The sequence below is a fragment of the Coregonus lavaretus genome (assembly GCF_964263955.1).
Source record: "Coregonus lavaretus genome assembly, chromosome: 8".
Classification (NCBI taxonomy): domain Eukaryota; kingdom Metazoa; phylum Chordata; class Actinopteri; order Salmoniformes; family Salmonidae; genus Coregonus; species Coregonus lavaretus.
The window spans coordinates 38111376-38125906 of record NC_139995.1 but is presented as its reverse complement, the minus strand read 5'-3'; the positions used below and the strand labels follow the sequence as shown (position 1 = coordinate 38125906).

The 14531-nt window shown below is 42.8% G+C and overlaps 1 protein-coding gene across 3 annotated transcripts; it reads right to left on the bottom strand.

Annotated features, from left to right (window-relative positions):
• Nucleotides 1-1273: 1273 nt before the first annotated feature.
• On the bottom strand, nt 1274-10943 carry LOC311134141 (myogenesis-regulating glycosidase-like). Of its 3 annotated transcripts, XM_084167736.1 has the most exons (4): nt 10866-10938; nt 10636-10784; nt 8903-9415; nt 1274-8527 (listed from the first exon to the last, which is right to left on the bottom strand). In XM_084167736.1, exons 3-4 carry the CDS (start codon nt 9166-9168, stop codon nt 6739-6741), a joined length of 2055 nt encoding a protein of 684 aa, XP_084023862.1. In that variant the 5' UTR covers nt 9169-9415; nt 10636-10784; nt 10866-10938; the 3' UTR covers nt 1274-6738. The 3 variants fall into 3 exon arrangements, with proteins under 3 accessions (XP_084023862.1, XP_084023861.1, XP_084023863.1); XM_084167735.1 differs by lacking the exon at nt 10636-10784 and having other exon boundaries at nt 10866-10943; XM_084167737.1 differs by lacking the exon at nt 10636-10784 and having other exon boundaries at nt 8903-9411; nt 10866-10933.
• Between the last annotated feature and the right edge of the window lie 3588 nt (nt 10944-14531).

The following is a 14531-nucleotide window of genomic DNA, read 5'->3' as shown; positions in this document are numbered from 1 at the left end:
CCAAGTGTTTTCTGTTGCCTTGTTGCTGGTCACATCTGAACTGTGGTCCACTCACTGTCTTCCTTTCTGAAGCTGTAATATGAATCTACACTGCACTCCAGTGGACAACACAGGTAGTGCCACATACTTAATGATTAATAAATAAATGCTGTGGGGTCTTTATCTTCTGTTTTGCCATGTTTGGTTTAGAAGACTACATTCTAACTAAGTTTTGAGTGAATGTTTAATATTTGTTTAAAATGCAGCAAATACAACAGTTGTTACACCTTGTGTTGCTACTTGTGGGAGAATTGGCTATATCCATCATTTATAATGTATTTATAGTGGTGTGTATCATGGTCCAGTTACTTTTTTATCCTGCTGGAGCATGGAGGCACAGGGTTATTATAAATCATAGAACAGATACCTGTATCAACACTTTTCAATCTGTAAGAAGTCTTTTCACCTATGATTGCCTTCATATTAAATATGGATATTCACCCATCCTTGTTACATAGGCCTCGAGGCCCTCTTTTAGATCAACATTTGGTCTTCCCCCGTCAACCTTCATCCAAAAGTAAAATTGCTTGTCTATCTTTTGTGCTATTAAAAAAATTAACAAAACAATCATTGCATAAAAGCAAACTTACAATAGTATTGATTTCCTGAAACATACAGACAGCAAATCGATGTCTGTGTCTCCTCAGCGCAGGCCATGACAAACGAAGTGGAGTCGCTCCATGGCACGTTCAGCGGTGTGGACTGTGGTGAATTCACCATCAAACCAGACCATTGCTGTCATAAATGGTCAGTATGTTTGTAAGTCTAAAGAGCAAATGTACAATCACCTCGCTTTCCCCAATTTGGGAAATAAAAGAATAGTTATCAATTAAATATAATTTGACATTTACCAGACGCTTTTGTATATCAAGTCATCCTGTTTATCTAAGATGTTCTCTTATTGTGGTTACCCTACCCATCCATCTTCACCATCCCCTCACTCCGTGGCCCTCCCCTCTAGTCCCAAACTACGAGATTATGTATTGATCCGAGGCAGCCTCCATGTAACCTGTAGAATTGTTTCATTGCTTTTCCATTATCAGCCCATGATGAGCTGGGTCACTGAAAGCTACAAAGGTGTCTCCCTAAGGGGATCTTATTCAACGGTGAACTGTGGACAAATCTGCTTCTTCTAATGGCCAATTCTTCTAAGGTTGCAGAAGGTTGGAGGTTTGATCATTCTGTTGGCGAATGGACACGTATTACTGTACCATTCAAATACAAAGGCAGATAATTGACAATCATTCATTTTAATATTATTTGCCACAAGGTAAACATAAGAGTAAAACAATTAACACAGTAAAAAAATTCCAGCAAATTAAAGATGATCATTGTACATTTTAGTCATATTAATTAACACAATCCAGGCTATGCATTGAAGACAAAAGGCAACATGACTTCCATCGTATTGTTCCTAGAAATACAGGGTTAATTGGAGTTGCTACTAATCACAAAAACTGAGTTAGTGTGACATGTCAACGTCACAATGAAAGGCAACTGTGGCAATACTGTACCACAGTCATCCTGTGAGGAGAACATCCCCTTGGCAACTACACTGAACAAAAATATAAACACAACTTGTAAAGTGTTGGTCCCATGTTTCATCAGCTGAAATAAAATATCCCAGAAATGTTCCATATGTACAAAAAGCTTATTTCTCTCAAATGTGTTTACACCCATGTTAGTGAGCTGAGGACTATTTCTGTCTGTAATAAAGCATTTTTTGGGGGAAAAACTCAGTCTGATTGGCTGGGCCTGGCTCCCCAGTGGGTGGGCCTGGCTGCCAATTGAGTGGGCCGATGCCCTAAGGCCCACCCATGGCTGCACCCCTGCCCAGTCATGTGAATTCCATAGATTGGGGCCTAATTAATGAATTTAAATTGACTAATTTCCTTATATGAACTGTGACTCAGTAAAATCTTTGAAATTGTTGCATGTTGCATTTATATTTTTGTTCAGTATATATTAAAACCTTCTCAATATGATAACATAAAAGCATTAGCATACTTTTGATTTATTTTTTAATTAAAGAATACAACCATGTCTGTAAGCATTTTCAACAAAGCTGCTGGTGGTCCTTGAAATGCAGCATTAGGATATATACACTGCTCAAAAAAATAAAGGGAACACTTAAACAACACAATGTAACTCCAAGTCAATCACACTTCTGTGAAATCAAACTGTCCACTTAGGAAGCAACACTGATTGACAATAAATTTCACATGCGGTTGTGCAAATGGAATAGACAACAGGTGGAAATTATAGGCAATTAGCAAGACACCCCCAATAAGGACTGTTTTTGCAGGTGGTGACCACAGACCACTTCTCAGTTCCTATGCTTCCTGGCTGATGTTTTGGTCACTTTTGAATGCTGGCGGTGCTTTCACTCTAGTGGTAGCATGAGACGGAGTCTACAACCCACACAAGTGGCTCAGGTAATGCAGCTCATCCAGGATGGCACATCAATGCGAGCTGTGGCAAGAAGGTTTGCTGTGTCTGTCAGCGTAGTGTCCAGAGCATGGAGGCGCTACCAGGAGACAGGCCAGTACATCAGGAGACGTGGAGGAGGCCGTAGGAGGGCAACAACCCAGCAGCAGGACTGCTACCTCCGCCTTTGTGCAAGGAGGAGCAGGAGGAGCACTGCCAGAGCCCTGCAAAATGACCTCCAGCAGGCCACAAATGTGCATGTGTCTGCTCAAACGGTCAGAAACAGACTCCATGAGGGTGGTATGAGGGCCCGACGTCCACAGGTGGGGGTTGTGCTTACAGCCCAACACCGTGCAGGACGTTTGGCATTTGCCAGAGAACACCAAGATTGGCAAATTCGCCACTGGCGCCCTGTGCTCTTCACAGATGAAAGCAGGTTCACACTGAGCACGTGACAGACGTGACAGAGTCTGGAGACGCCGTGGAGAACGTTCTGCTGCCTGCAACATCCTCCAGCATGACCGGTTTGGCGGTGGGACAGTCATGGTGTGGGGTGGCATTTCTTTGGGGGGCCGCACAGCCCTCCATGTGCTCGCCAGAGGTAGCCTGACTGCCATTAGGTACCGAGATGAGATCCTCAGACCCCTTGTGAGACCATATGCTGGTGCGGTTGGCCCTGGGTTCCTCCTAATGCAAGACAATGCTAGACCTCATGTGGCTGGAGTGTGTCTGCAGTTCCTGCAAGAGGAAGGCATTGATGCTATGGACTGGCCCGCCCGTTCCCCAGACCTGAATCCAATTGAGCACATCTGGGACATCATGTCTCGCTCCATCCACCAACGCCACGTTGCACCACAGACTGTCCAGGAGTTGGCGGATGCTTTAGTCCAGGTCTGGGAGGAGATTCCTCAGGAGACCATCCGCCACCTCATCAGGAGCATGCCCAGGCGTTGTAGGGAGGTCATACAGGCATGTGGAGGCCACACACACTACTGAGCCTCATTTTGACTTGTTTTAAGGACATTACATCAAAGTTGGATCAGCCTGTAGTGTGGTTTTCCACTTTAACTTTGAGGGTGACTCCAAATCCAGACCTCCATGGGTTGATAAATTTGATTTCCATTGATAATATTTGTGTGATTTTGTTGTCAGCACATTCAACTATGTAAAGAAAAAAGTATTTCATAAGATTATTTCATTCATTCAGATCTAGGATGTGTTATTTTAGTGTTCCCTTTATTTTTTTGAGCAGTGTATAACTTTAAAACAGTTCAGCAAGATACTGAATGACAAAATGTAAAAAAAAAAAACTACAAGATATTACCGAAGGTCCAAAGATGTCCTTACTTATGTAATTGAAACAAACTCACTGAAACTGAAACTCATGTTTCTGTAGCTTTACTGATTTGCATTATCTTTTGCCAAATTGGCAACAAGGGATGCAAAATAGTAGCCTAGGTACCCGTCTGTTTCTGCTTAGCTAACTTAATTGGCAGCATAGCACAGTTCAGTAGGCCTACCTCCACCAGCAATATGTAACCACATAACCACGTTTAATTACACAGTAGCTTTTTGTAGTTGTGTGTAGAAAGAAACCACTTCAAAGTGTTGTATATGCATGATTCTGGCTAAGAAAAAACCCAATGAAATTGATTGACATCATTTACTGAGAATATAAAAAAGGCATCTCCAAGGCTATCCTCCTACAGGAAAAGGAATTGAGTGTCACACAAATCTGTAAGAAGCAAAAAAAACAAAAACAAAATTCAAAAGTAGAGAAGTTTTCCCAATCCATCCTTTGTGGCCATGAGTCATACATTCATTGCTATATCAGTGTGTACCTATCTCTGACTAACCATACATTGATACTTTACTCCTTTTACTCTTTTGAAACGCACATTGTTATAAAACTAGCTTTATCATAGTCCTCACTGTTCACACCATCTCATGGAGAAGAACAATGTGATGCAAGCAAATAGAACTGCAAATCAGACTGCTTGACTATGGTGGTGGGAGACCCTCACAATAACTCTCCCACATACAACAATGTAATCTGTCACTCTAATACACATCTACCTGTTCCAGGTCACATAATGCTGAACGTGCATAGATAAGCCTTCGCCCTCTGGCATATTGTGGTTTTGGCCTGAATGCTGTTCACTAGAAAAAAATATCATAAAGGTACTTAATATGAAAATGAACCAAAGCAGTGGTTTCATCTGCAATGACAGTCCCTGCAAACTATGTTGCTATTTCACATGTTTTTGGCTCGCATACAACATCTCCTGTCATGGGTAAAGAGACTGTAATCTGAAATGTAAAGGGAAGTCTTTCAGCATCTTGAAGTTTTTGTTTTGTATGTACCAAAAGTGGAAAACACAGGCTAGTTCCAACAAGTCTTTCAGGAGACCATATATCTACTCTTGTAAGGTAATAGTGCTAGAAATAAATATATGATGACGGTCTAGACTAAAAGTTGATTTTAGAACTGCTAAAAATAAGCAGGGATGTTATGGAGAAGCTTCTGCCAGTAAAAGCACAATGACCCTAGGTGACCTAAGAGTTGACATTACCGCGACATGGTGAATCACATGTACACAGGTTCAATCTTTAAAGTCTCCAAGGACTGGCTAACAAAACAACAGTAAAAACATTTAGCAATATAACAATTACAAACAATAGTGACATTCAAATATCTGTCAGAAGTATAATTCATGCCGTCATAAGCCATGCTGAACATTTTTGCTTGTATTAGGATACAAAAACCTATAGTATTTGTTAAATGGCATTTAGGACAGTCTGGATGGATATTTGGCATATACTGTTACACACAGTGGTTCCAGTTCACAGTTCAGTTCACTCCGACCTCATAGCATCTTACATGTTGGATTATTTAATTATTGCCTGCTTAAACATAAATTGAATAGCACCTGTTTCAAGTCCTCTCAATGAAGCCTGAAATGTCAAGACTGTATTTAGCCAAAGGTCGAGGGTATAATATTACAAGAATGACACCAAAGTAAATGGATAGTTTGTCACTTAAGACTACAAGACTGAGAATAGTAATTAAGCTTCAAGCACTCAAAAATACATGTCTAATCACCTACTTCCATGTCAAGAAGTGTGTCCCAGTATGTCTGAGCGGCTTGTATGAGTGGAGGCTTGGAGATGCTAAACGTGTTTATGTTAATTAACGGTCAATTACCGTGAGACCAGCAGGCTTTTGCATGACAATAACCGGCTGACAAAATGTCATGACCGCCACAGTCCTAGTCCCAGATCTCACCCTATTCCCTATATAGTGCACTACTTTTGACCACTACATAGGGAATATTGATTGATAAAATGTGTTAGACCATTTTTTTTTAAATATATACATAAGGGCGCTGCAGCCGGTGGCGCCTCCACATACAATTTAAGAAAATCATCCAGGATAACACAATAAAGCTTAAAAGCTTATTTTCATTGTGGTCCTTTTGAGAGTGCCATTTGGGAAGCAGACAAGGTGAACACAACAGGGGAAATATGACATCCAACTTCCTCAGAAAACTCTTCAGGTGAAGAATCTCATGTGCAGCTTCTTTTGGTTTCAGAGTGGCGAGAACCTTAACAGAACAACCACTGATTGAACAATTACACACTATTGTTAAATGCATTGACACAGTAATAACAAAAACATCAGCAAAACAAAATTAGAAAAAAATCATTAACATACGTAAGTATACAAGGTATTTTCACGTCACAATATACATCTTCCCTTCTTAGTGTGTTGACTCATAAATAAGACATGAAAGCATTCAAATATCAGCCTTTAAAAATGTCAGCCGATGACTATTCTGTTAATAGTTGAGACTGTTATGTCATGCTGAATAAATTTTTGGGTTATATGTCTCTCATGATACATAATTTATCTACTTTCCAGAGGAGGCTGGTGGGAGGAACTATAGGAGGACAGGCTCAATGTAATGGCTGGAATGGCATAAATGGAACGGTAAACACATCAAAGACATGTTTGACTCCATTCCATTAATTCCATTCCAGCCATTACAATGAACCCATCCTCCTATAGCTCTTCCCACTAGCTTCTCTGCTACATTCCTGGTTTATTGCAAAGGCACATGTTTGAGCATGCAGGAAAGGTTTTTCTCCTTGATCATTCTTCAATAATAGTGATTCTAAATTTACAAGAACACAAATATGGTGTGACGCCTGACTTCAGAAAAAATACTATAAACAAATTCACGCAGCCCCTAACCTGTCCAGCCTTCTTCACTAAACCCAGACAAAATAAGCAATTTCATCAAGATCTACTGGGTAGTCTGTAAGGTGCAGAGGCTCCTTAATATCAAACCGTTCTCCCTTGTAGCTCCGCCAGTGTCCAGCCGGGAGATAGATGTCCCTCTCCTGCTTTCCAGGCTCCAGTACTGGCGCCACCATGAGGTCATCCCCTATCAGGAACTGGGAGTCAATCTTATAAGCGGTCTCGTCGCCAGTGGCGATCCACCACAGAGGCCGTATGATGGGGTCTCCCGTGTCCAGCACCTCCCCAGCCAGTTCCAGAACCCGTGGGGCCACTATGCTCTCATGGATAGCAGTGTACTTCCGGGCGATCTCCACCACCTCGTTATCGTACTCCCAGGGGGGGATGGAGAACTGCATGGAGGGCATAAAAGCAGACAGCTCCAGCCAGCGGATGTAGAGCTCACGGTCTGGTAAAGTGCGTTCGCCATCAGTGCGGTTCAGATATGCGTTGCCACCGATCATGTCCGGTAGGATGAACTGGTAGCCGAGAATGCTGATGGTAAGCACGGTGGGAATAAGGGACTTGAGGCCTAGCTCGTAGCCCCAAACAGAGTCCCGGTCAATGGGCCTGAAGAAGCAGGAGATGTTCTGGGACTGGTAGCCTGAACGCAGCTCGGCCCGCTCATTGTAAGGAATAGCCATCTCGGTGTAGCGACGGGTAAACGTGCTAGGGTCGCGAAGGGGTGTCTTTGTGCTGAATTGCCAGGGCAGGTAGTTTGTCTCGCCTGCGTCCAGCTTGAAGGAGGACACCCCGTACTTGGATCGTAAGGACCGCAGGTGTGAGGCGAACCAATCACGGGCCTCTGGGTTGGTAAAGTCTAGAATGCCCCCGATGCCGTTCCACCAGCTTACCAATGCCGGAAGACGACCTGTAGGTTCTCGGACAAAAAGCCCTCTTTCCACACAGGTGTGAAAATTCTCAGAGTCATAGTTGACAAAAGGGTGTGTCCAGAGAGAGACCAGAAAACCGTCTGCTTTGAGCTTCTGGAACATGGCCGTAGCGTTGGGAAACTTGGCCAAGTCGAAATCAAATTCCCCATAGCGGTTTGTGTAGCGATCGTCCAGCTCCAGGTGGCTACAGTTGAAGCCATGCTTGCGGATGTTGGCTGCAAACTTCAAAAGTTTATCTTGGTCTATGTCAGTCTTGTGTAGTGCCCACGTGGACCAGATCGGATGGCGGAACATGGCTTTGGAAGGCACCTTGTTGGGCTTGTTGAAGTATCTGCGCACCATGTACTTATGAATGGATGTGACGTCCAAGCCCACACAGACTCTGTAGCTGAGTTCAGCACAAGGTGCCTCACCAGGATTTGGCTTGTAGGGGGTGTCATGGTACCTTGCCTGGAAGTACATGGTCTTCTCTGTGTCGTTCCAGCCCAGATGAAAGGGCACAGAGTCGTTGATCTTAATGGCCGTGGCATTGGATGAGAGCCAGTAACGTTCCAAGATGCCCCCAAAGCCGTTTCGATTGGAGTAGATATCACTGGTGACAAAGGGTTTGGGTGCCTGCTGCCCGGAGATGGCGATAGGCCAATGCTGTATGGCAGTCTCGGCTCCACCATACCAGTGCGAGACGTTGTAGGTCATGGCGTGCTCCACGGGCAGGCTGGGAACCAATTCTTCCCAACGCACACGGTAGCATTGGACTGTATTGTCGAATACTGTCTGGATGAAAAACTTGAGTTTCCGATCACTGGTGCGCCCACAGCTCAGTATCTCCCCCTCCTTAGAACATGAGTCTAAGTCCAGGGTGCCAGACCTGTCATTCAACATTTAGAGAAGAATGATCAGTTACATCACATTTCTTTGCATTCAAGTCTCAGGCTATATTCATGTTAGAGCAGTTGACTTATGATTACATTTGGCACTTTAAAATGTAATTACTTGATTAAGCTTATAATTGTTTTTCAGATCAAATCATGACTAGTTTGATTCTTTTTAAAGGGGTACTGTACCAGATTAGGGGGCAAGCCTGCTTTCTATTCCCCAGTAGATGAATGTTTCTGAATTGGATACGGGTATATACTAGAATAAATTCTCAATCACAGCTAACACACTTTCCACAATGAGTAATAGTAACTGTTGGTTAATGAATACTGATTTATGCTGTCCTATTCTGAAGCAAATTACAAACCTGAAAGACATCCTGAAGACAATAGCCCCTGCCTGGTTGCGAATGATGTAGCCATCCTTGTTGAGGTCCAGAAGTTCTGTCTTGAGCAGTTCAGCCTTGCGCAGAGAACCAATGTAATAGCACCATGCGGTTACCGCAGCAATCACCAGCACCAAGCCTAAGACACTTGCTACAACTAAGGGCCGAGCGTCCCTTTTCAGTTTCTGTTTGATGGGTGTAGCGTTGGTAACTGTGCCCCCTGCACCTCCTGGTACCACTTGGTACATTGTGGTTATTGTTCAACAGTCCCCCAGTGAAATGGGTTGTAAGGAATCCCTTAAATTGGTGAAAGTGTCTTTAAAGTAAAGCAGGAGTCCCCTGATTGATACACCACAGTCACAACACACAGTTCTTCCTTCTATATGCAGAGACTTGTATGAGGCATGGCCTTGCAGACTGCTGAGGAAATTTGTCTTGGTTATTTCTTCAGTAGACGTTGCTCTCTTCCCCCACTCTTTTCATCTGTTTACCTGCCTGAATGAAAAGAAAGATAACCGGCTTTTAGATCAAACGTCTCAAGTCAAAGTTCACCCTAGCAGTTCTTCAGATCTAAAATCACAGAGGGGGAGGGAGGGAGAGAGTTTACTTGCTGCTGACCCCCTCTATAAATAAACCACTCACCCATTGTTTGAAATAAAAAAGAAAACGTAAAGAAGAGAATATATTCACTATCTCTACAATCACTATAGGAGTTTGCCCTGCAGCAATACCAAAATGTTTGTTTGGTTCAAACACAGACCTAATTTGTATGTAAGCAGGTAGATTTTGGAGTCGATGCAGGGCGAATTCAGGCCTACTCTGGGTCTTTTGTTCTAAAACCCCACCAAAGCCAATGAGAGGCACACATACAAAACATCCTGTCCCACTAAGTCAATATAATGGTAATCATGGAACCTTTGCCCACATTAGTGCAACTTAAGGGAAATGTGTAACCAAAGCAACAACTCCACTCAGCCATGGGGTAGGTGGGAATCATTATCAAACCAGGGGCTAAGAGCTTGGCAATGTGCCGACTCATATGTAAACACACAGAAGCTTCAAACAGACAAAACCTCAAGGGTCTTCCCAGGTAGGCCAAAACTAAGCAGACAGGGTGTTTCTGGGTAATTACATGGCTGATGTTAGAGAGGGAATGGTGGAGGGAGGGGGGAGGGAGGGAGGGGGGGAGGGAGGGAGGGGGGAGGGAGGGAGGGAGGGGGGAGGGAGGGAGGGAGGGGGGAGGGAGGGGGGGAGGGAGGGGGGAGGGGGGAGGGGGGGGGGTCGATAATTGTAGTTAATTAGCAATCGAATGGTCTAATTCTGTGTTCAACCAGCCTTGCTATAGATTTTAACCTCAACGGGAACACCAACCAATCTTGAAGGGTAAGCAATGGATTTAACATTAACAGGATGTGGCTGCCAGTCACAACATAGCATACAATTACATGTGCTAGCCAAGGTGATAACAAAAAAATGCATGAAGTAATGTTTTTTGGTCAATGGTCTGTGAAGGTTAGGCCTACTAGTTGTCATTTCAGCTGATTTGCTATCAGCTAGGCTTGTGCAAATGTCTGTGTGAAATAAACAAAGTGCTGACACGAAGCGCGAATGTTTCACAAGATATAACAGCAAGGAATTGTGTGTGTTTATTTTAGTAACCCAATACTAAATATAAAATGTCCATTTATTAATTGAGTGAAGAAAATGTATCTTACCATACAAACCTCAACCCAACTAGTCAACTTTGTAGTACCCATGATATATTTCTTTATCGCTCCAGCCAGGCATAAACCGTTACGCAACTTGAAGAGTTTGACACAGTACGCAGGGCAGTCATCGACAGTGCTAAGTAGCTATCTTACAACTAAAACAAACAAAAAATATCTGTATAATATCATTAATATAATGGGTGTTTGATAGGAAAATGCACTGCAATAATACTCACCGTTCTGGGTAGCGAAATATCCTCTTCCCAGCACACACAACTTGGCTGGCATAGTTCCCCATGCTCGGGAGGGGTATGGTTGTATCGCGTCTCTGGTCGAATTGCGTGCGCTCACAAAAACAAGGCTCCTCCCGAGCATGGGAAATGTAGTTTCAGTGGTGACATTTATGAACGACGTCTAAACGTGTACTAAACTGATTTAACCATTCATTCAAACGTCGGGTAATGGGCGAATTGTAACAGCGTTTGTGAAACACTGACATCAAAATGCTATCGAAGATATTGAATTCGCAGTGACTTGTATTCATGAATGCCAAGGGAAGCCAGGATCCCCTCCCCCCACATTAAAAAAAAAATCATTTAGGTTTTCGTCTCTCAATAGCTAAATTTCCATCCAATTGGCGACAGATTTTCATGCAAATATTCTAAAATCGGCATAAAAACAATATGGGCAAAAAACAAACCAAAATTCATTTGACTTCTTCTGTTAAAATCACAAAGTCCAATCAGATCCCTACACAAGCTCAGGAGCCTGGGAGGGTGGTACTTCTTCTGTCGCCAGTACCCCTTGCAGGTCTTCCACTGAGAATTATTTCAGGCGCAAGAACTTTTCTGCCGGTTCAATAGTTTGACAAACATTCACTAATATTTGGGCGTATCCACTACCATATCATCAACACTAGCGCCACAATTCTTTCGATTGCCCATAGGAGATTCTATAACCTGCCCTTACTTTTGCCACCTTGACCTCATTCACCCTTACAGGGCACTCCAAGAACTCTGGATCATGATCCTCACCACAGTTGCAACACTGACCTTCTTCACTCTGAGCTTCAATATACTCCTTCTTGTCTGCAAACATTTGCAACATGGCCAAATCCTTTACAGTTATTGCGTTGTAGTGGCTTGTGGACAAATGCTCTTACTGCATACTTTACATAACCTAACTTCACATGAGTGGGGATGTGCTCTTTATCAAAAAAACAAAAGAACCAATAGACTTGCTTCCTTTTCACCATGCGGTTCAGATGACGGGCACCAACCACATCTTGGATTCTCTTGAAGAATTCAATATCTACTTCCATTGACAACCGGCTATGACTCTTTTAACAGGTGCTCTACTCCGCAGTTCAAAGTATAATACTTCGGAATTTGACATTCTTGTGATTCCCAATGCCTTCTTCTTCTGCTCTTCAGTGACACAATTAACCAGCAGAAGCCCACTCCTGGTCACTCTGATTGATTCCACTTTTCCCAACACATGCTTCACCTTCTTCGATACCTCAAACGGGTTTCCCAGATATACATCCTTATTCAAAAAACGCAGCCCAACAAGAAACACATCCTTATCCAACCTACACTCATCATCCATTCCAATGTTTGACATGTGTTTCCATCAAATTGACTTGTTGGGGATAAAAGGCTATGCGTGATGACGTAAGACACATAAAAATATATTTTGCGGTTAAATTCCCATGTACCGAATAAAACATTCTAGTTAAATGGGTTTCCATCACATTAAACTCTACTGATGGTTTTCTCACAAAATGTGTTGTTGCGTTATATAGCGAGTGTGCCTACTCTGGTATTGGCACATGGTTCTAGCCAACAGCTCGCAGATACAGTGCGGGTATAGCCTATGTGATGAGATTATTATGGACAAAAGAGCGAGATTATTTCTGTCAAACGGCAGCCAAGAATCGGTGATCACGTCACCAGAATAAGACCCTCAATATTTATTGGAAAGGAGCATCAAGCTCCTCACGTTGCACTTTCACCACCCTGTGAAGTTCATCATAACTTTCATCTGAAGCCTAATAAAATGTATGCTTTCCCGATGAGTCATAGTGGGAGGACCACACAACATGTCATCGTGTGACTCCCAAATTTACTTCAATGTGATGGTTATTATATAAATATTTACCCATAAAAGTGTTTCCACTGATATTTCTCGCATAATAAATTGTACTGACACGAAAAGATCCCACCTTGTCTTGCGTATTTAGTTTTGTCAACATTTGGAAAGTTTCCCGACAAATGTTTTGTTTCCATCAGACCTGTCATTACATTTTTTTACTCTCATAAAAAGTTTGGATGGAAACCTGATTTGTGTTTAATAATTTTCCTTCAATTTGGTAAGAGGAGAAAGCATCCGAGCGAAACAGCGCCCCTCTGTCTCTGTATGTGTAGCCCATCTATCTAATGCTGTCTGGTCAAAAAGAGAATGATATTATTTCCGGTGGTAGCATTGAATGCAAGGGAAGCCAGTGAGCATTTGGCGTCCCTTGATAAAAAATAATAAAATAATAAGCAATCAGTTTGAGCTAAACTGAGTGAGCTCAACTGGCACACCCCAAAAAAGTGTAAAGGGAAGCCAGTTTGGATTTGTCTTCACACCAATCACATCACATCAAAGCCAAACATCAGTAACCAGGTTCCCATCCAACCTTTTTATGCAAGTGTCATGACAGGCCTGATGGAAATATACAATACCAGTCAAAAGTTTGGACACACCTACTCATTCAAGGGTTTTCTTTATTTTTACTATTTTCTACATGGTATACAGAAGATAGCCCTATTTGGTAAAAGACCAAATCATTATTATGACGAACAGCTCAAATAAGCAAACAGAAATGACAGTCCATCATTACTGTAAGACATGAAGGTTAGTCAATTCGGAACATTTCAAGAACATTGAACGTTTCTTCAAGTGCAGTCGCAAAAACCATCAAGCGCTATGATGAAACTGGCTCTCATGAGAACCGCCACAGGAATGGAAGACCCAGAGTAACCTCTGCTGCAGAGGATAAGTTCATTAGAGTTACCAGCCTCAAAAATTGCAGCCCAAATAAATGCTTTACGGAGTTCAAGTAACAGACACATCTCAACATCAACTGTTCAGAGGAGACTGTGTGAATCAGGCCTTCATGGTCGAATTAATGCAAAGAAACCACTACTAAAGGACACCAATAAGAAGAAGAGACCTGCTTGGGCCAAGAAACACGAGCAATAGCCATTAGACCGGTGGAAATTTGTCCTATGGTCTGGAGTCCAAATTTGAGAGTTTTGGTTCCAACCGCCGTTTCTTTGTGAGACGTGGTGTGGGTGAACGGATGATCTCCGCATGTGTAGTTCCAACCGTAAAGCATGGAGGAGGAGGTGTTATGGTGTGGGGGTGCTTTGCTGGTGACACTGTCTGTGATTTATTTAGAATTCAAGGCACACTTAACCAGCATGGCTACCACAGCATTCTGCAGCGATAAGCCATCCCATCTGGTTTAGGCGTGTGGGACTATCATTTCTTTTTCAACAGGACAATGACCCAACACACCTCCAGGCTGTGTAAGGGCTATTTTACCAAGAAGGAGAGTGATGGAGTGCTGCATCAGATGATCTGGCCTCCACAATCCCCCGACCTCAACCCAATTGAGATGGTTTGGGATGAGTCGGATGGCAGAGTGAAGGAAAAGCAGCCAACATGTGCTCAGCATATGTGGGAACTCCTTCAAGACTGTTGGAAAAGCATTCAAGGTGAAGCTGGTTGAGAGAATGCCAAGAGTGTGCAAAGCTGTCATCAAGGCAAAAGGTGGCTATTTGAAGAATCTCAAATATAAAATATATTTTGATTTGTTTAACACTTATTTGGTTACTACATGATTCCATATG

Excerpts from the sequence above, each read along its gene's own strand:
- LOC311134141 (XM_084167735.1), bottom strand. The coding sequence starts at position 9,168 with ATGTACCAAGTGGTACCAGGAGGTGCAGGGGGCACAGTTACCAACGCT. Across the intron at positions 8,528-8,902 it reads GTCTTCAGGATGTCTTTCAG|GTCTGGCACCCTGGACTTAG; the intron begins GTTTGTAATTTG and ends GTTGAATGACAG.